The sequence below is a fragment of the Macaca fascicularis genome, chromosome X (assembly GCF_037993035.2).
Source record: "Macaca fascicularis isolate 582-1 chromosome X, T2T-MFA8v1.1".
Taxonomy (NCBI): domain Eukaryota; kingdom Metazoa; phylum Chordata; class Mammalia; order Primates; family Cercopithecidae; genus Macaca; species Macaca fascicularis.
In genome coordinates, this window is record NC_088395.1 from 119,153,326 (window position 1) to 119,176,429 (window position 23,104).

At 40.5% G+C, this 23,104-nt stretch overlaps 1 protein-coding gene across 4 annotated transcripts in view; it reads right to left on the reverse strand.

Annotated features, from left to right (window-relative positions):
* LHFPL1 (LHFPL tetraspan subfamily member 1) overlaps positions 1–23,104 on the reverse strand; it is a 53,609-nt gene that overhangs the window by 25,640 nt on the left and 4,865 nt on the right. Inside the window, exons 2-3 of one of the 4 annotated variants that reach the window (XM_005594401.5) lie at positions 18,991–19,386; positions 8,694–8,792 (exon numbers count right to left, since the gene is read on the reverse strand). In XM_005594401.5, coding sequence (XP_005594458.1) covers positions 8,694–8,792; positions 18,991–19,372 — 481 coding nt within the window. In that variant the 5' untranslated portion in view covers positions 19,373–19,386. Of the gene's footprint in view, positions 1–8,693; positions 8,793–18,990; positions 19,825–23,104 lie in introns of all 4 variants that reach the window. The other 3 variants (XM_074029137.1, XM_074029139.1, XM_074029138.1) reach the window with 3 other exon arrangements.

The following is a 23,104-nucleotide window of genomic DNA, read 5'->3' on the forward strand; positions in this document are numbered from 1 at the left end:
TCTCTAGTAGTGTGATGGATTTAAGAGGATTTTGAAAATCTCGTCGAAGTTGAAATAAGTATATCAAGAAATCACTTGAAATCTCTGTTCAGGGCTCTTACTTAGATTTCTTTATAATACAATAAAAAAGTATCCTACTCATTGCACCCTCAGTTTCTCAGAGACTGTTCTTTTTTGCATCATTCTCTCTCCACTACAGGATCATTCCCATCAGCATCCAAGCATTTGGTCATCTTAGAAAAGGCCTTTCTTCATCCTGCATTCTCCTCCAGCTACTGCTTACTTTCTCTGCTCTCCTTCTTAGCAAAATTGCTTGAAAGAACTATCTACACACATTGGCTTCATTTCCCTCATCTCACAATACTGCCAGTATCTGTTACTCCAAAACTTCTCTTCTAGATCACCTTTGTCTGACTGACTCCAATGGTCACTTCTCTGTCCTCATCAAGTTTAATGCAGCAGTATTAAACATAGTTGATTACACCTTCTTTTTTGACATACTCTTTTTCTCTTGGCTGCTGTGGCCCCCACATTCTTGATTTTCTTTTTTATGTTTCTCTGGCTACTCCTCTGAGTCTCCTTAGTAAGTTTCTGTACAGAGAAGCAACTAAAAGCACAGACTCTCTCCAGTCGTGCTGTGCAATATGGTAGCCACTAGTCACATTGTGTCTATTACACTTAATAAAATTACATTAGATTAATTTAAAAAATTAGACATTAATAAAATTAAAAGTAATAATTCAGTCCCTCAGTCCCATTAGCCATATTATAATTGTTCAACAACATGTGACTAGCAACACGTTAGACAGCAGCACAGAGAGCATTTCCATCATTGCAGAAACTTCTGTTAGATGGTGTTGCTTAGATCGGACTTCTGTCTGCCACTCCACAGCTGAATGACCTTAGGCAAGTTACTTAACCTCTCTTAACCTCAATTTCCCATTCTGTAAATGAGGCTAATAATATCTTCCTTATAGATTGTGGCAAAGATGTAATGAGCTCTTGATGTATAGTGAGTGCCACATAGGAGTTCGCTATGATTGCCCAATGTTTACATATGAAGAATTTCCCATTACTAAGACTGGGCTCTCTTCTCTTCTCACTCAACTCTTTCTCCATAGCTAAATTCATCTCGGATAAGTCCCTTTACCTTTCTGTAAACTTCTCATCCTCATGATAAGATGAAGATAATGACAGCATCTATTTCACTTGGTTGCCGTGAAGATTAAATGAGATGATACGTATAAAACACTTGGAACATTGTCTGGCACATAGGTCACATTCACTAGGTGATAACCACTGTTAGTATTACAATCCTCTTTCCCAGTACTTAAAACATCATTTATGTACTAAGAACTTCCAATTTCTAAACTCAAGGTCAGATACCTCACTGAGCTCCAGACTGCTTGCTTGACATCTCCACTTGGATTTCTCACACAGGTATCTCCAAAACCTACCTAAAACTGAGTTTCCTTCTCTTTTCCCAATCCCAGCCACAGTTGCTTCTCCTCTAGTCTTCCCCATTTCCGGACATCTCTTCCATACTCATATCAAATCTACCACCTGTACAATTGATTATACCTTTAAAATATATTTTGAAACAGCCTACTTTCCCCAGCTCCACAGTCACCTTTGCTATGCTCATGTCTTTGCCTAGACTATGGCTCAGCCTCCTGACTGGTCTCCTGCTTCCACTCTTGTCACCATCCCCATAGCCATTCTCTATAACACTGCCAGAGGAAACTTCCTAGAATAGAAATCATATCCTATCTCTTTTCTTCTTCAAGCCCTGTAATAGTCTCTCATTGCAGTTAGGATAAAATACAAAGTCCTTTAAATTCTGACTAATGCCTATGTCTCTGAGATCATCTATTACTCTTCCCATTACTCACTCTTCTGATTCAGTAAAACTGGCCTTAGAGTAGTACCCAAATGCAACATGTGCTTTCCCACGTTAGAGCCTTTATAGCATTCTACCTCTTTGTGTGGAACTCTCTTCTTCACGTAGTTCACTTGGTTAAGCCTACCCACCTTTCAGGTTTCTTCTTAAATCTTACCCTCTTGAAGAGGACTTCCTTAATCCTCCTCTAATTGAAGTCAGATGCCCCTCTAGAATTCTCTTACCAAACCCTATCTCTTCCTTCATATCCTTTATCAACACTAATCAGACACCATGAGGATATCTACCATTTTTATAACCACTGAAGTTCCTTCCCTCATAGCACAGTGCCCGCCTGAGATTCAGAAAACCTAAGGTGTGTGATCTTGGCAAGTTCTTTTCCAGGTCTCAGGATTCTTGTCTTTACATTGAGGAGGTGGGATTAGATTTATTTGCTCAATAAGCCTCTGTTGAATGTGAAAAAGGACATACAAAGTCTCTGCCAACATGAAGCTTACATTCTAATAAGGAACACAGGTAATCAAATAGGCAAATCTAATAATTATAGATTGTGATTAGTGCTACAAAAGACACCAAAATGATGCTGTGATAGAAAAGTATGATGGTGGGGGACTTTGAGGTGGTGACATTGAAGACAAAGGATAATAAAGAACCAGCCAAACCCAAATGATAGCTAAGATCTATTTTGCTTGGACATTCTATGATTCTGTATGCCACACATAGCTAAGTATGCCAAGTAGCATAAAGGAGGGAGCTGCCTCATTAAAACTGGCACCAAGGGCTTTGTGCTCTCAGTGCAGGGATATGAGAGTTTTATTCTTCCTCTCAGGATAATATCAGTAGATGAAATCAACCTCACAGAATTGTTTTAAGAAACCAATATGGTAATGAATTTAATGTTCATAGCACAATCACCATAATGGTACATATAACATTTTTAAGACCTCCAAATTCAAGATTGTAGTTACTTCTGTTGAAGAGGCACAGAGATGTAATTGGGGCAGGATACACAGAGATCCAACATATTGGTAAGGTTTTATTTTCTAAGCTGGAATTCAAATTCCAGCTCTGCCACTCTACCAGCTGAGTGAGTGAACTTAGGCAAGCTACATAACTTTAAGTAGCTGCTTAATCCGTGATACGTACATGGATGTTCATGGTATTACTTCATATCTCTTAAAATATTTGAAGTATTGCATAATAATTCTAAAATGTAATTAATATGATGCCTATGCAAGCATTCAATAAATGATAGCAATTATTGTTACATAATGATCACAGCACTAAGTAATAGTTGACAGCTAGGGCAATGGAGACTGCCAGGCCTGGTTTTAAATCCTGATTCTGCCAATTACAAGCTCTGTGCCCTGGGGTAACTTAAAAACCACCTTGTCAAGAATTTTGCTCCTTCAGTTATTCCCTCTCTGCCTGTCATCAATGTTTAAGTAAAATAATGTATTGGATATAGTAAATTCTCAAAAACATATTAATTATTGTTAACATCGTTTTTATTCTCCTCAATCCTATGCACAGAAAAAAGAAAAAGAGTTATGAATAAGTGAATGGAAAGGATAAAGTGAGTCTCCCATCCTCTGCCCCCTCCCTTTCTATTTCTTTTCCTTGCTGAAGGAAGATGGCATATGCTAAAAACTGTTCTCTCCAAGAGAAGCAGCAGGAGGTCCTTCGATAGCAAGCCTGCCTGGGAGTTGGAGATGAGCTGCTAGAAAGGGCTTTGACTCCAAGCTAAAATACACCAAGGCAAATCTCAGGAACATTCTAATCAGGGTCTGAAATCAAAGTAGACTTAAATATAAATGGATGAAAGTTAAGGATTTTTAAAGAATTGTAATTGTAAATAGACACTGTTACACTTTAAAGTTGCTGGAGTTGAATATATTATTTGAAATGAGCAATAAAAATGAAATGTTATTTACTCCTTTTCATAATTATTGAAATGCAGATTAAAAGAAGACACCAGAGTGGAAGAAACTGAAATGTTGACAATCCACAAAACCGAGGAGGCTATGGGACATCAGGCAAACTCACACTATGGGTTGGAGAATAACTTAGTGCAGTCTCTTTAGAGAGAATTTAATTCACCAGTGACTTCTGAAAATTTAAAATAACCATTAACCCAATCATTCCACTCCTAAGAATCTGTCCTACAGATAAACTAGTATGCTAAGACATATACATAAAGTTGTTCCCTGAAATATGTTTTGGAAAAGCCAAAAACTGGAAGCAACCTAAATGTCCATAAAGAAGTGGTTAATAATCATGATTCAATCATTCAACAAATATTCAGTACTATTTGGTACTCTTTAAGCAGGCACTGGGGAGATAGCAATAAACAACACAGACAAAAATCTATGCCCTCACAGAGCATGTTATCCCTACAATGGAAAAATATGGCATACCTAAAATATAGAAGGAAGATCTATAAACATTGATAGCTTTTCAAGAGACATGAATAAGTGAAAAATCCAAAGTTCAGAACAGTGTAGCTAGCTAGATAGATAGAGAGCTAGATAATATGATCCCAGTTGGAAAAAATGTGTTGTATTTATTAAAAATTCTGGAGTATATAAAAGGAACTTAATGGTCACTTTGGGGAATGGGATTGAGGTCAGAAAAAAGACTGATTTTAAGTTTTAAACCTTTATATATGTATTGTTTTATTTTGTCACATACATGAATTATTTTTATTTAAAATAACGTTCTGAAATATACTTATGGTTTGGCATCTTTCTGGTTATCCATTGCTGTATGACAGACTACCTCAGAGCATAGCAGCTTAAAACCAACCATTTTATTATATCTCGTGGTTCTGCGGATCACAATTTGTTCAGAGCTCAGGTGGGCAATTCTTCTACTTTAAATGGTATTAACTGATGTTATTCAGTGATATTCAGTTAACCGGTATGGAGGGTTCAGAACAACTTCACTCACATGTCTAGTGCCTTGGCAGGAATGGCTGCACTAGCTGAACTTTTCTGTCTTTAAGTAACTCTTGGAAATCCCATGTGGTCTCTCCAGGATAGTCAAACTTTCTACATGATGACTCAGAGCTCCAAGAAAACAAGATGGAAACTGCAAGTTCTTTAGACCATAGGCCTAGAATAAGCTTGACGTCACTTCTGTCATACTCTATTTATCTTCTATAATGAAGCTGACTAGACTATGAAGTCTAATGCTCTAATTAGATTTAATTAGATTAACTTAAAGCAGCTATAAGTCACTTAAGATTTGGGGAATAGGAATTTGAGATAGACCCAGCTTCTCTATGGGAAGACTGTCAAGAAATTTGTGGCTATCTTTAATCCAATGCAGACATCAAGATCAGTGCCTTAATATAAATTGTATCTTTGATCATTCAAATTAGGACTGAAAAATAGTGTGGATAGTTTAGGATAACTTGAATGAAAACCTAAGAAAAGATAGATTGAAGACATGAATGTGATTTCTTCATATAGGAGGCTGCAGAAAACCTATCAGAGTATTAGAGTGGTAAATCCTTTTTACTTACTCTGACAGATTGATAATGCCTGCCTCTATTCTCCTCCCTACCTTCTTCATCTCTCTGAACCATGTCAGGGTAAAAATCGTATTCCTTTGGTAGGGACTGTGTCTTTTCTTTTTTGGCTCTGTGTATCTCCCTTCCCAAGTAACTGGGACTATAGGTGAACATTGCCATGCCCAGCTAATTATTTTTACTTTTTGTAAAGAGAGGGTTTCACCATGTTTCCCAGGCTGGTCTTGAACTCCTGGGCTCAAGTGATTTACCCACCTCAGCTTCCAAAAGTGCTGGGATTACAAGCATGAGCCACTGCACTCAGCCCAGAACTACCCATTTATGAACTAGGTCCTTAGGTGGTGATTAGGGCAGAAAACAAAGTTGGTAATCTCCATGCAAATCACATATCCAACTTTTTACTTTGGCATTTTACCTTAATCAAAGTAGAATCATAACAATTCATTCTGTAAAGCCAATATTACCTTAATACCAAAAGTCAATAAACACATCACAAGAAAAGAAATATACAGGTCAATATCCCTAATAAATATACATGCAAAAACCCTTAATAAAATGGTAGAAAAGTAAATCCAGCAAGGTATAGAATAAATTATACATCATGACCAACTGTGATTTATCCAAGAAATGCAAGGTTGGTTTAACATATGAAAATCAACGAAATGCACCATATTGAAAGGATAAAAGACAAAAATTTCATGATTATCTCAGTAAATGAAGAAAAGGCATCTGATTAACTCCAACGCCCTTTCATTATGAACACAATCAGCAAAATAGGAATAGAAGGGAACTTCTTCAACCTAATAAAGTTCCTCCTGGGAAGTGGAGGTGGCAGTGAGCAGAGATCGCACCACTGCACTCCAGCCTGGGTGACAAAGTGTTACTCCATCTTGAAAGAAAGAAAGAAAGAAAGAAAGAAAGAAAGAAAGAAAGAAAGAAAGAAAGAAAGAAAGAAAGAAAGAAAGAAAGAAGAAAGAAAGAGGGAGGGAGGGAGGGAGGGAAGGAAGGAAGGAAGGAAGAAGGAAGGAAGGAAGGAAGGAAGGAAGGAAGGAAGGAAGGAAGGAAGGAAGGAAGGAAGGAAGGGAAGGAAAGAAACCAAGCAAATGTTTTGAATGCACATTTCTCCAAAGGAGATGTAAAAACAGCCAATAAGTACATGAAAAGATGTTTGAAATCATCAGCCATCAGGGAAATGCAAATCAAAACCACAATAGGAGAGCACTTTACTCCCACTAGGACAGCTATAACAAAAAAGTGGAAAATAAGTATTGAGGAAGATGTTGAGAAAATTGAAACCATTATACATTGTTGGTGGGAATGTAAAATGATACAGTCATTTTGGAAAGCCTGGCAGTTCCTCAAAAGGCTTAAACATAGAGTTAATATGTGACTCAGCAATTTTGAGATATATACCCAAAAGAAATGAAAATATGTCCACACAAAAATGTGTACACAAATATTTATAGAAACATTATATAATAATAGCCAAAAAGTAGAAACAAGTCAAATATTCATCAAATGATAAATGGATAAATAAAATGTGTTACATGTATACCATGGAATATTATTCAGACATGAAAAGAAATAAAGTACTGACACATGCTACAACATATATACATCTTGAAAACTTCTCGCTCAGTGAAAAAGCCAGACACAAAAAACCACATATTATATGATTCCATTTACATAAAATATCCAAAATAGGTAAATCCATATTGACAGTGGTTATAGCAGCTGGGAGCAAAGGGAAATAGGCACTGACTGCTAATGGATAAGAGGTTTCTTTTTGGGCTGATAAAAATGTTCTGGGGCAGGGTGCGGTGGCTCATTCCTGTAATCCCAGTAATTTGGGGGGCAAAGGTGGGAGGATCACCTGAGGTCAGCAGTTTGAGCCATGGCAGAAACCCCGCTGCACACCCTGTCTCTACTAAAAATACAAAAATTAGTTGGGCATACTGGCGTGAGCCTGTAGTCCCAGCCACTCGAGAGGCTGAGTCAGGAGAATCGCTGGAACCTGGGAGGCAGATGTTGTAGTGACCTGAGATTGGGCCACTGCACTCCAGTCTGGGCGACAGAGTGAGACTCCATCTCAAAAAAAAAAAAAAAAAAGTTCTGGAATTGGATAGTGGTGATGGCTAGACAACATTGTGACTATACTAAAACCCACTAATTATACCCATTAAATGGGTACATTTTATAGTATGTGAATTATATATCAACAAAACTGTCATTTTCAAAAAGTAGAATCAGTCCCCACAACCAACTAGGAAAAATGTACTCAATCTTTAGCTTTTACCTCAGCTAGCAGGACTAGTAGCTTGCTTCCCTTTCTTCAGCACCTGCCCCAGGTATTTATTCATTCCTTTATGTCAGAAATATTATATTTACCAGTAAGCCTTGCCCTGAGTGAAGAACACCGGACATTAGAGCGTCCACACTAGTTACACTTTCCCTCGTGTTATGTTTGCATAATGAAAAACTTTCTCAAAAATGAATCAAGCAAGACTCAAAAAACAATCTGAGGCAACAGAGAGAAAGGGAAGTATTGGAGCACAAGCTATAAGTGGTTGGATGGCCTTGTTGTTCCCAAATCCTTCTGTACAATTGAGAATACCCAAGGAAACCTAGACATTCCCTCTCCTACTCTCTTTCATCATGATAGGTGGGGGAGTATTTTTGAAATCTTCCAATTAGAATCTAATCTATTACCAACTCACAATAGTGAATCTGAGACATTCTCAATGAAAATTGGCAACCAGAGAATGGTTCAGGGCTACTTCTGTCACCTACTCTAATATTTAACAACTCTTGCCGTTAGAAACAATTTTGAATATTTATATAGGTTCCTCATGCGTCAGGTAAACTAAATAACGTTGTGTTACATCTTCAGTGGAGACTGACAAGCAATACTGTTGATTTACATTTGGAAAATGGTGCCTAGAAGGAAACACTAGTAGGAACTAAGATTTATTCAGAAGATGGCAGATTGTTAGTCTCCAAGCATTTTAAATCCCTCTGAAGATAAGGTTGCCCTAACAGGTCATAGGTCTCTGGGTAAAAGTGCATAAATGGTATGGAGAGATAGTTAAAGAAGGGGAATTTACAGCTAACTCTTGTGAGTTAAGCCACCACTTCCCATAAGCTAACACATTGAGAGAGATTCAGGCAAGTACCACTAACAGAGTCCCCTCCAAGTGGTAAAGCGCTTTGGAAAACAGATTTCCCATGAACCATCACTGCCATCTGCCCAGGCCACCTTACCTAACTGAAATTGATTGGAGACATTCCCACATGTTTGCATTATCTCCGGGCTATTCCATCCTAAAGGGTATAAGGCACAGCCTGAGCTTATCAGCAGCCCTAGAAAGAAAGCATACACACAGGTAGAAAAAAATATAACGTCTTCTGTCACCCCAACATTCCCTTTGGATTAGCTCAGCGCAAATTCTGCCTCCTCAATTGAGCTTACACTTCCCCCTTTACCCTAAATTTCTATGAGAGTTCCAACTCAACAGGATTTTTTTTTTTTTGGCCATGCCACAGGTAGTGGGGTGTAATAGGTAACAGAGGGGACAACTCATAAATTTAAAAAATGTTGAAAACTGAGACAACCCAATAAACTTTTTACAGTCAAAATACTTTAGTCAATGACTTACAAGGCCAGGTTGGCTTTTCCAACTTCTTTTGCTTTGGTCTGATACACAGAGAATAACAATGTAAAGGCTGCTACTCTTTTCCAAAATCCAGCTGTTTCTTAACATCAGGTAGGTCCCTATTAGCTGAAAACATGTAATGATTTCTGTAACATGGAGTCAACTGCTGGACTGATGAGCAGGGAACCACACTCCTCCCCTAATAAATCATTCCAGCTTTATACCAAGCAGTCCTTCCTTCTTTGGTTTCCAAATGCCTTCCACCATGAACGCTTACCCTAAATAAAAGGATTAAAGCCCTTTTATTTAGGTCATTTAGTCATTACAGGGAAATTCTGTTGTACCTTAATGATAATCTTATTCTTCCAACCAGAGATACAAATCTGGATCTGCTTGCCAACACTGCCTTCTAAGGGCAACTGTGTTGCTCACAACTTTTTCTTGCTGCATACGTTTTCACATTTTATATCCTATGGCTTTTACCCTGCCTCTGGTCACAGAGGATTTTATCAAGCATTGGCATCTGACAACTAAAACAAATTCATTGGCTGGTCAGTGATGGGTGACATTGCAGCCTGGCATGAAGAGGTGACCTGGGTTAGATTCTTGTTTCTGGAATTTTTAATTGAGAAACATAAAGATGACTGGTCTGAAGGTAGTGAGTTGTCTCAATTGATTGTTCACAGTCAGTTATAGATTGAACTTATTGTTCTACTCTTTCCCCCTTCTCACTACTGCACTTGACTAGTCTGTTTAAAAATGGAGGGAAAAAAATCATAAAGATGCTGAGCTAGTTAACAGATAATGCAGAAGTTGAAAACACCCCCACAACACCAGAAGGTAGAATCAAGTCTGTGTCAAGCTAAAGCCAAGTTCAATTCAAAGTTATGAGTGGGTATGAATTCTGGATAAGCTGAGCAAACTGACTGGTAGAGGGAGAGAATAGAGGAGAATAGTGACATGAAGCAGACATACCATGAGAAAAACTCCATACTGTCAATGGAACTGCTAGAAAAAAAGAGAAGCCAGGCCTTCCTGATGGCTTTCCAATTCTACTTTCCTTATGTTTTAATAAATTCCTTTTTCACTGAGGAAACTCAAGTGAGTTTCTGCTACTTGCAAGCAAGAGTCTAATTACAATCACACCATACTTGGGTGTCACACTAATGATCATGGGAGGGACACCTGCCATGAATGTGGATGCAGAAAGTAACACATAGCACAGAACTGTCACAAAGCAGTTGCTTGATTAATGGTGAATGAATAGCACATTTACAGGTTCCAGAGCTCTGGGGCTCAACTGGACAGTGAAAAGCAGGCTGCTCCAGGGACTGCCAGCTTCATCTTCACTTCTCTTTTCTCACTGAGGAAGAAGCCATATATACTCTAAGGAACTCATATTGCCTTCAGATGAATCCTTTAGGAAGATCTCAAAGTAGCCTCCAAGCTTGGCTGCGCCATGGCAACTAGCTTTTCTCAGTACTCATTGAGGCCGCAGAAGAAGAGAAGGACCTTAAGAAATAGCAAGAAGGATTTAAATAAGAAAATATGGAGAATTTACTGACAGTGAGAATGGTTTTAGAAACTAAAACAATGACCAATTAAGGTTAGAAATTCTCTTCAGTGGAATGCTTAAAATTAGAACACATTCTTATCTGTCTCGTGGTATCACAGGAAGTGAAACTGGTCACTCAAAGACCTTTCTAGGCCCTGGAATTCATCCAGTGGTAATACAACAACACCCCCTGTTTTTTCCACAGATAAACTGAAATCCTAGGATATGAAGAGGTCGTCCAGAGTATGCACACTGGGTTAAGGACAAAAGTAGAAATGAAACCTAAGCCTTTTCCTGCTGCCAGTATATACCCTTTGAGGGAAAATTTAATAAAGACTGAGTTTTCCCACACAGGCTAGGAAGAAAAGAACACAAGTTTATAAAAGAACACCAGCTCTATTTTCTAACCTTCACATTCAGATCCCTGGGACTGGCACGAACTCTGCCTTCTCAAGCGGAAACTAGAGCTGGCCAAGTGCCTTTCTTGGCACAGTAGAGGGAACCTTCCATCTTCCTCAGACCCCTGCCCCTCAGATCTTACCATACTGAGGAGCTCAGGTCAAGGATTTCCTTCTCCAGGAAGTCTTCCCTCACCATCCCCAACCCCCAGGCTAAATTACATGCTCCTTCTTTCTGTTCCCATAGCACCCAGCGCTTACTCCTGTGACTAAAATAGTCTGTAAGATATATTCTTTACAAAAGTTTATCATCTGCCTCCCCCACTAGAGTGTGTATTCCTTGAAGGAGGGAGACATACTTACCTTCAATTCTGTGTCCTTGGCACATGGTAGATAATAAGTACTTGATAAATGCATCTGTTTCAGAGTATGCACAGGCTATATAACAGACAGTTTCCTTTGCCCACATTGTCCAAGTGGAAAGTCCCTTCTGAAGGGACTCCAATGTCACGGCTGGGAAATCATCCCAGACACCTGACACCGTAAAACAAACAAACAAACAAAAAAACAAAAAAACAAAACAAAAAAAACACACAAAACTTAGAAAGGAAAAGGCTTTTGGACATAACCTACCCTAATCTCTCCTTGTTACAGATGTGAATGTTGACACACAGAAAGGGAAAATGATTTACCCAAGGTCACATAGCAGTAACTAGCAATGCCTTTTTTCACTGATCAAAGAGATCATTAACCCTTAAAGGCTCTGTCCTTCTAGAGACATGTGTCCAGGGATGATTACCTCTTGGCAACAATATTTCTAGCAGGCACTAGGAATTTTCTAGGCATTAGATGGAGAGTGACAGCACAACATGGTGGCTTAAAACAATGGGTTCTGTAGTCAGAATGCAGAACTAGACCTGAATTCAAATTCCAGCCCTGCCACCTGGAAGCTGTGTGAGTTTAGGCAAGTTACTTAATTTCTCTGTGCTTCATTCACCTCATCTGTAAAATGGGAGTAATAATAATACACTTGTCCCTTGGTATTCACAGGGGATTGGTTCCAGGACCCCTGCAGATACCAAAACCTGCGAATGCTCAAATCCCTTATATAAAATGATGTAGTGTGCATATAACCTAGCACATCTTCTTGTATATTTTAAATCATCTCTAGATTACTTATAATACCTAGTGCAATGTAAATGGTATGTAAATAGTTGTATTCTTATTGGATTTTTAAAAATATTTTTGAGTCATGGTTGGTTGAATCTGTGGATGCAGAACCTGCAAATATGGAGGGCTGACTGTATTTTATGGAGCTGTTCCAAGAATTAATGAGATTAATATACATAAAGTGCCTCATACATAGAAAGTGCTCAAGAAAAATTTATTATTCTTATGCAGCTGACTCTTCCTGTGGCTCCTCTCCCAGTTTCTACCTGTGTTCTCCATGGTAATTTCTTCCTCACCTCTTCAACCCTTTAACCTCATAACAAATAGCTAAAAAGTCCAAACCTGAACAGGGCTTGATTCAAAAGCCGCCTGGTTGGAGTTATCTTGCAATTTTGCAGAGGTACCTGCTGAAAGAACAGGAATCTCTGCAAAGCATTTGTTCAGCTCTAGTGCATGTAGCTCCATGCTCTGCCCAACCCGCCCTCCCACCCCTGCCATCTTCCTCAGCCCTCCATCCTGCCTTTTAGACAGGTGAGCACATTAGGTTGTAAACACACTTCATGAAGATATTTGACTTGTAACTGACAGCTGATTCCATTACATTTTATCATAGCTGGAGAAAGATGCCCCTGGGAACACATTAAAAATAAAAATGGATTCACTGAGTAATTCATTCTCAATTATATTTGTCTCCAGCAGTTCTCATTAATTTGGAGTTGTGAAGATGTGCTTCAGGTAGCAACAGGGAAGTCATTCACAAGTGTCAGTACCTGCCACCTTCTGAAAGAATGGAGGTTCATTAAAAATGTGGATTTTTGAACTTCAGCCCCAGGTATTCAATTCAGTAACTGCAGCCCAGGAATATGCATTTTAAAAGCACCCTGTAATGTGGAGGTATCTTGTCCTGGTACCAACACTTAAGAAAAACACCACTAAAAATGTTAAAAGCAGAAGCTCTGGTGGCAGAGAAAACTTGTTTAAATCCCAGCTCTGCCACATATGAGCTGCAGCCCTGGCTCTCACTTCTCTTCTGTGTCATTGCTAACTCCCAGTTTGACTTCCGCTTCAACCACATATGCCCCTTGAAGAAGTCTGTTTCAACTGCATATGCTTAGCTGGGAACTTTTCTAATCTCGCGTGCCTCTAGGAAGGAAAAGAAAGCCTTTAGAGTGTGTTACTGTCTTTACTCCCCTACTACACGTGGGCAGGTGTCCAACAGGCTGCCATTTTGTTTCCCTTCCTCAACTGCTCCCCTCCCTAAGGATCCCCTATCAAAAAAATACCAAATGTTCTCCCTGACATAGTTGCCATGGTTTGAATTTACTGAGCTAACCAAGAAGAGGGCTGGAGTTACTTTATTCAGCTTCAGCCCTTGTGGAAACTGGGACACCAATACATACCCTCAAGTGCAAAATCTAATACAGAACTTGGAACCCTCCCTCCAGCCATACCACAGCTGCTCTCAACTTTCCCCTCTTCCCAGCATTACTAGTTACCTATATCCCAGCTGCTATATAATCCTCTCCCAACTACACATTCTCAAATAGGTAGATGCCTAATCTTTGTCTTCTGGCAGGGATAACCTCCTCGTTGGGTATTACCAACCCCCATTGCACACCCCTCCACTATTCACAAGTGTAACTGTTGGGTGGCCATTTGTTAAACTTCCTGCTCTCGTTCTCAATTCTTTTATCTTTGCATAGCTGCCAATCCTGCTTTCCAAACATAATTATTGGGTAGCTTGGAATTACTGCCCTGAGCAGAAGCCTAGTATGGGCTAATTTGTTATTATAACAATTTTGACTCAAACACAAACCAGAGGAAAATTTACAAACCTGACTTTCAACTATATCTCAGCTTTCCCTTCCTAGGGAGTTCCTTCACTTACGTCCCCCATTCATTCTACCCCATATTCCTCTTGGAGTTACAGGATAGTTCATACCTGCTAAAGATGTCAAAAGTAGATCAGGGAAGGCTTCACAGAAGGGCTGCATTGGACCTGGCCTTTGAGAGATAGGTAGATATTTACAGGGAGGGATAGAGGAAAAGGGAATTCCAGAAAGAAGCAACACCCTAAACAAGGCTGAGCAGAGTTTCTCAAATTTTAGTGTGTCCTGGAATCATGATAGTGAATGGTAAGTAACAACTCCCAGACAGTTGTTACCTTTTCAGTGGGGACAAGGGAATGTGATCAGGGTATAAAGGAGGCTTCAGCTATATTGCTAATATTCCATTTCTTACACAGAGTAGTGAGTACATCTGAAATATTTTATAACATATTTTCAAAAACATATGAGCATGAGAGGTTGTATATTATGCACTTTAGCAGGCCCTGGTGCAGTCTGTAGGACTAAGGAATCTGTAATAACAAGCACCCCAGGTAATTCTTAATCCAAGTGGTTCATGGACCACTCGAAAACACTGTGATAGCATTTCTTTTCCAACAGAGAAAAGAAAAAAAATCAAGAGCATCAGTGTATGAAGCACAGGATTGAGAGTCAGGAGTCCTGGACCATATTCTCAGCTCTGCTCCAATTTGCTACACAAGTCTTTGCTAGTGGGTTAACTTCCCTGAATACCACTTCCCAAACAGAAAATCACTTTCATAATCCTTTCTCAGCATGGTAAGGATAAATAAAATGATATCTGGTGAAACTTTGAAAGATTTTCCGGAAAAAAAATGGTTTCCAGAGATGATAATGATTTTTAGAAGCATGGCACTCTTCCTGAAATCAAGTTCTCAGTGATATGCCTCCAACGGCAACTTTTATTCAGTTTGAAGCATATAATGTTAGGATCTTATACGGGGAAAAGCACTGGTGTGTTGAATGCTGTTCTCTTAACAATAAAAAATAATGTCCAGGGTAGTGATCTTCCCTTGGGCTGGGGAAAGGGAACACACATACACATCAAAGTCACTGGGGAGATTTCACTAAATGTGCAGCCTTACACCTGTTGTTGTGTATGTCAAAATGGGAAACAAGACCAGAGAGTTGGAAAGCTCACATTTTTTAAGCACCCCAGGTGATTCTGATACACTCCTTGGTCAAGAAAGATTTTTGGCCTCCCATGAGTAACCTGATCCAAGATCTTACATTGTTTTCCTGCCAAGAAGTTCCTTATATTTACTACTCACCTATTTGTTCTTTGTTTAGCTCTCACTGAAGATAGAGGATCTCATAAGCATCTTGCATATGTATACACAGGGGAATGTGAATAATGGCCATGTTCTCAGGGACTGGGAGCCAGCTGTTTGGAAATCTCAGCATCCCCAGTGTTGAAATAATCTCCTGGCCAGGTGTTTCCTTCATTGATTGGAACAGGGCATGGAGGTCCCAGTGGAAGGCTCTCTGGACCCGAGGCTTGTCCAGATGGATCAGCTACAGGTGGAGCAAATGGGCCCCATGGGCCCCATCAGGTCACCTTGCTGAGTATGAGTCAGGCCAGCAGCTCTTTATTTCTTCCTGTCTCTCCCACTTCCCACAACTCATCTCTGTGGGCAGCCGCCAAATGGGGGAAGAAGAGTCAGGTGGGGGAGGGGGTAGTTCTTAATGGATACTCCATCTCTTCAGTGGTTTGGGGTCTGGGAGAGAGAAACCAGACCTGACAGAAATTGACTCCTCCTCCAATGTATTTCAGTTAATGCACTAGCTGCTGAGAAGCGGCCAGGCCTGAAGCAACAAAATCAATTCTCCACAGCTACACAAGTTTGAACTTAATCTCCCAAACTCTTTCCCTACTGTCTTTTATCCACTGGGCCCAAAATGCTGCCCAGCCATGGTTTCCTTCCACTGGCAAAGCCTGTCTCAGAGGGTCAGGCCAAAGATGTCCAAAGATCTTTAGGTCACAGTCATATGCCAAGGGGCTTCTAGTAAGTTCATCCAAGCAACCCTCACCATTCTTTCACATCTGATATAACCTGGACAGCCACCAGTCTCTAGAAAGGAGGCAGGAATGGTTCTTAATTGACTGGTGTAACAGATGGGGAAGCTGTGGATGTCTAGTGATCTGTCCCAATATCAATTCCCTGCCCAGGGATAAACCTGGTAGCACACCCAGGGTCTTGAAGATTTGTAGGACTACTGCCAAATGGCATTTTCTTCTTTTTTTATTTATTTATTTATTATTATTATACTTTAAGTTGTAGGGTACATGTGCATAACGTGCAGGTTTGTTACATATGTATACTTGTGCCATGTTGGTGTGCTGCACCCATCGACTCATCATTTACATCAGGTATAACTCCCAATGCAATCCCTCCCCCCTCCCCCCTCCCCATGATAGGCCCCTGTGTGTGATGTTCCCCTTCCTGAGTCCAAGTGCTTTAAAGACCCTCATCTACATGTGAACACTGTGACTATGTTCCTATGAGCAAGGCTCTTGTGGATATAGAATGGCAGAATCATGTGAAACTAAAATGATGCTCATGTTTTTATTTCCTCTATATGATACCTGCCACTCAAAGTTCTGTCCCGCCCAAGCTGTGAATATCCAGATCTCCACTACCTTCCCACATCCCCCATCAACAATTTCATTTGAGTTTCTATACCTAGTAGGTGAAATCAACTGAAATACATCATATGGAGAATTACGAATGCTTTGTGAAAGTCTCAGTTGAGCCCAAAAGAGGAAGCAAGCTGGGGGTATGGGAGCTGCTTTAATGTGTGGAATCCGATGGAGGCTGTTGCTAGGCTTTCTGATTCTTGACAGTCAGCCCCTCCTCACTCTGCTGGAAACTCTTAGAAATACAAGTGAAACTAAACTGTCACTCTTTTGTCAGAAGAGATGAGAACTCAGGGTGCTAACATCCCTGCATGGAAGCCTGGAAAAAGTGGAAAAGATGTGAACTAATCCAGCTCTCACACATTCAGTTTATCTCAACATATGCTAGATATTGCCTTAGCCATGCATTCATTCTTTCTACAGTTACTGAACATCTGCTTTGTGCCAGTCACGGAACTGGGCTCCAGGGCAATGAATACGAATTGCAAGGATGACCCCTCTGCCCTATCAGCCAAGTGTCACTTCCTGAAATAATGTGTTCATAGCAGTGCTGAGTTAATTATAGCATGTTTAAAAATAAAAGTGAAAGGTAAGCCTAAGACCTATTTGTAATACCCATGGAGCTTCGAAAGCCAGCTAAAATAATTGGCTTAGATCAGCCTTAGCAACTGGTGTAGTATTACAGTTTTCAAAGGGAAGAAACTAACCTAATTATACATTCCAATGTGGCTAAAAACCCATTAGTGGCTAAACGGTGGGAAAAATCAGAAATGAAGGAGGCTAGAATGGTAATTCAGATTTAAAACTTTTAAAGTCTGAGAAAAGAGGAAACCAGAAAGCATCACCTTAATTGGTATTACAAAAAGAGTCTGATGCTTTTCATAATCAGGCCAGGAAACCGTGGTAGCCTAGCCCAGGGTTTCCCAAACTTGGAACTATTGACATTTTGGCTGGATACCTCTTTGTGGTTGTGGGGGAGTGTTGTCTTCGTCTTGTGCATTGTAGACGTTCATCAGCATCCCTCACCTTTACCCACTGGATGTCAGTAGAACCCTCCCCAAGTTGTGACAGTTTAAAATGCCTCCAGACATTACCAAATGTCTTCCAGGGGGAGGGGCATGCAAAAGTAGTCCCCATTGAGAACCACTGTCTTAGCTCATCACTGCCATCTCACTCCAAGGCCACCTGAATGCAGTCATTGGGCAGAAGAAAGAAAGATCAGATCTGGACTATATCACCAGGGGACAAATTCAAAGGAAGTGAAGCATAGGAAAGGTCATGTCATTTTCCCACTATGGTCACACAGCAACTTGGTGAAAAAAACAGAAGTGAAATCCAAGTTTCCTGGCCCTAGTGACCCACACTGTCATGCTAATGGAGATAATAATGATAATGAATTGGATAATAATTCTAAAACTCTGTAACAACAAACTTCAGCGGTAGATTCTACCAGCACTTTTTTCCAGTGCCTAATCTAGGTTTTGCAAAATAGTCAAATATTCACATATATATTTTCCTGTCTTTCTAAATTTGGTTTTTCTTCTCAGACGTTCAAATTATACAGCTCTCATCGTCTTTCTGAAGTCTCCCATTTTGGCATTTTGTTTTTTTCTAGCCAGTCCACACACTGCCAGTATCTCAGGTTCCCTTCACTAAAGTTAGGGGGAGCCTGAATGAGGGGAATAACAAGTAAGGTGGGTCAAGGTCACAAGAAATCTGGGTAGACTGCTAATAGTTGCCAGACAGGGCTAGCCTTAGATGTGTTCCAAATAAGTAGTCATCTACAGTTTGTCTCATACCTAGCATTTCACTATTAGAGGTGTATTTCTTTGATGAGAACTGTTAGTAATTTGTACCTGTGTGTATGTGTTTATCAGATCACTGTTCTCTGAGATAACTACTAGAGAGCAGGACTACTAGAGATTAAGTTTATATTGGAGCAGTAATACTAGAGTGTATGTTGCTGCCTCTGTAAGGCAGATATATTAATAGATAATGTTTTTCAATGGGCTACCTGCAGGCAGATGAAGGTAACAAAAATAGAGGGTAAACAACAGATATCAACTCTGCCTACTAGCCAAATTTACTGTGAATAAAACTCTGATATTGATTGCACTTTGGGAAGTCCTAGACTAAAATTTTAAACGAGACTTCATTCATAGCCTTAGAGTTGGACAAAGTGAAGGGGATGAGAATGGGTTTCCCCATAAGGCTACACTCCCCACTCCTCCCTGCCCCAAAGCTACCCAACCCACTCAGTCCTAAAAGCACAGTCTTACCTCCAACAAATTGCGCTGCTCCCATGCAACGTCCCATCATTCTGGAGATGAGCTCCTCCATGCAGCAACCCAGGACAGCAGCTAGTGCCACCAGGAGTAGCAGAGCACAGCCGGCACCTGTCACCACCGTGCACATCTGCCAGGCCAGGCTTGGGATGGCATTGAAGCTGGCATAGCGCCCACATTCTTCCACCATGATCAGACTGTGTCCCTCTCCCCGCACAGGGTAGTTGCACCTCCGGAATGTACTGAATGACACTGGCTTCCCCAGCTGGGATCCAAAGAGCCAGTAAGGTAGGAAGTAACTGGTAGAACTGGTCACGGCAGTAACAAGGGACAGGAAGGCCCAGAGAGTTCCCACCATGGTCAGGCTGCTCCTCATGGTCACAGGTTTCTCTGCAGGGATGGGGAGATGAGTTGGATCACAGCACCAAATGCAGTAAGTTACCATGTAGGTTCCACTGGCCTGTTTTTCATCTGGTTGGCCAGTCCTGGGGCTCAATTATGTGCCACTTGTTCATTGCTTCTAGATAAGATTATTCTCTCGAGGACCATTTGGATCCCTGTGGGATTTTGCTTTTCAGTACTTTTCCCACCTTCCCTTCCTTCTGCCTGATTTAGAGTTCTATGGTCTTTAGGCTGCAATGGAGGAACCAGATAACTGAATTAGGGTCTGCTCTGCCAACTCAAATACAGCCGGATCAGACAGCTTTTAACTCTTGACATACATCGTGGAACAAGTGGCAGGAAAGGAGACTAAATGAAAACAAGGCTGCTGTCCCGGCTTCCAGCTGAATGGACTTCCTGGCCTGGTAGCTTGGAAGGAGGCAATATCTGAAGAGGATCAGGAACAAAGTTGTTTTCAGTGAGTGAAGGAGAAGGAAGACAACTTAGCAGGACCTGCCCCTACTATAAGGGGTAAGAGGGAAAGAGACCTCGCCATGGAGTTCCAGGTTGTTCCCATTTGACTTTGGTAAGATGTCCAGCAGTGTGTTAGTGTGGGCTTTTCAACTGGGATGCATCAGCCAGGTTAAAATGGATAGAATAAAATAAGGGGTGTCTAGTCTCATACCCTGTGCTTGTCACTGAGAGAGCACTGATCAGTCACTTTTCCCACAATTGAAATGGGAGGCAACTTTCCAACCAGGAGAGGTTAACTCTGGACTGGCTATTAAGAAAAGCTTCCTCGTCCTTTGCTGGATATAATCCAAAAAGCTTCTCAAAATTCTGAAATAGATCAGGATCAGGCACTCCCTACCTTGCAGAAGGAACATATAGCTGTAAGGACCTTTCAAGGTCCTTTTTGGAACAAGTAATCTTGTAATCAAGACGCTGAGAGTCTTTCCAGATCTAATTCCTCAGCTCAGCTCACAAATGGTTTTCACAGACCCCTCTGTCAAAAATCAACAACTTTCCTCCCAACTCCATTAATCTGCCATTGCTTTCTGGCCTGTTTCTCTATTGGGCCGGCTAGAGACCACACTGCAGCTTGATGACAGGACTGTGAATGTCTCCAGCAGGCAGATGGTGGAATATGTTTCAAAAACTTCTCCATGATTCACCACCATTGCTTAAAGTTATATGTGGTGGTGTAGAGGACAGGGAAGGAGGTTGGGGGACCCAAAGCAGGGGAAGTACAGGAACTGGCTGTATGGGGTCATTGCCACATTCCTAATTTTAGACACTGACAGGAACAAGCAGCAGAGGTACTAAGTGTCTCAGGGTCTCAGTCATGAGCCCTTTCACAACCATCGTCAAACAGTGCCTGACACAGAGCAGGCAGTTCAATTCACGTTTGTTTAGTGAAAGCCATTTCATAGAATCATTCAATTTCCAGATGGGTAGGGAACTTAATGAATCATTTAATCCAACCTTCTTGTTTTACATATGGGAGAATTTGGCCCAGTAAAGGAGGAAGTGATTTTCTTCAAGTCACAGAGTAAGCAAGCAGCAACATCAGAACCAGAAACTTGATCTGCAGATGCCTAGGCCAGTACTTTTCTACCACGCAATGTTAAACTACCCCCTCTCCATCACTTTACAGATGGGAATATGGAGAGGAAGTGATTTACTCAAGGGTGAAGGGCTAGTGAGGTACACTGGCCAGATCAGAGCCCAGTTATTTGATTCTTAATATAATGCTCTTTTTTTACTCAACCACAATTCCCCTCTTGATACATATGTATTTTGTGCTATGTGTTTTGTGCAGGAAGGGAGCAGAGATCGTAAATTGCAGGTGCTTACTCTGGAATGTTAGGGCTTGGGAAGAAAGTGCCCTGAGCTGGGCCCCTGAGAATTAGGCTTTGTGGCTGAGAATGGGAGGAATGAGAGAAAGATGTGATGAGGGATTGAAAGGCAACAGGGGGAGAAGTGGAACTAGTTTTGAGTAATTGCTGTTAGACAGCAGGTATGGTTGGCCGCAATGAGGTAATGCCTCTGCTTGTTATATTAGAGTTTGTAAGATTACAAAAAGTGCAAGCAGCCCTCCGTTACAGACTCATTTCCTGATGAAGAAGCCCAGGCCAGAGGAGGAGAGGAAACAAGCTGACAAACAGCTATTAGCTGTGTCATCACAATCCCTTCCAAATCCGTTATTGTATGTCCTCTGCCCAACGGTCTTCTTAGGTTAGTAAGAAAGATATTATCCCAAATTTACAAACGAGCAAATTGAGTTTCAGAAAGACAAGTGACCTACCCAAGGGTACACAGTGATTCAACGGCAAGACCCTAATTTCTCACTTCTCTTTTACCTGAAGGCTTCCCCTACAGTATTACCCCAAAAGTATTACAATTAAAAGCCTCCATGATTTCCCATAGAGAATTAAAAAAAAAAAAAGTTGAAGAATCAGGAAAGAATTCCAGGGAAGACAGAAGGAAACCCAAATTCTCCAAACATAGTGCAAACACCGTCAGGGCAAGAACATGATTTCTTTCAATCTCAGCACTTGCAGTCAAAACTAACTCCAAATGTCCCTCATGGACATCATCACCTGGAGATCAAAAGTCCCAGTATGAAGCAAAAAGAACAAATCTGGAAGCATCATACTACCTGATTTCAAACTATACTATAAGGCCAGTCACCAAAAGAGCATGGTACTGGTATAAAAATAGGCACATAGACCAATGGAACAGAATAGAGAACCCAGAAAAACCCAATTACAGCCAAACGGTCATTGAGAAAGCAAACAAAAACAAAAAGTGGGGAAAGGACACCCTTTTCAACAAATGGCGCTGGAATAATTTGGCTAGCCACATGTAGGAGAATGAAACTGAATCCTCATCTCTCACCTTATACAAAAATGAACTGAAGATGGATTAAGGACTTAAACCCAAGACCTGAAACTATAAAGATTCTAGAAGATAACATTGAAAAAACCCTTCTAGACATTGGCTTAGGCAAGGATTTCATGACCAAGAACCCAAAAGCAAAGGCAATAAAAACAAAGATAAACAGCCGGGACCTAATTAAACTAAAAAGCTTTTGCATGGCAAAAGGAATGGTCAGCAGAGTAAGCAGACAATCCAGAGTGAGAGAAAATCTTCACAATCTATACATCTGACAAAGGACTAATATCCAGAATCTACAATGAACTCAAACAAATCAGTAAGAAAAAGAAAACAAACAATCCCATCAGAAAGTTGTCTAGAGACATGAATAGACAATTCTTAAAAAAGGATATACAAATGGACAACAGACATATGAAAAAAAAAAATGCTTATCACCACTAATGATCAGGGAAATGCAAATCAAAACCACAATGCAATGCCACCTTATCCTGCAAGAATGGCCATAATCAAAAAATCAAAAAACAGTAAATGTTGGCATGGATGTGGTGAACAGGGAACACTTCTACACCGATGGTGGGTGTACACTAGTACACTGTGGAAAACAGTGTGGAGATTCCCTAAAGAACTAAAAGTAGAACTACTATTTGATCCAGCAATCTCACTACTGGGTATCTACCTATAGGAAAAGAAGTCATTATTGCAGCGACCTGGATGAGATTGGAGACTATTATTCTAAGTGATGTAACTCAGGAATGAAAAACTAAACATCATATTTCTCACTGGTATGTGGGAGCTAAGCTATGAGGATGCAAAGGCATAAGAATGA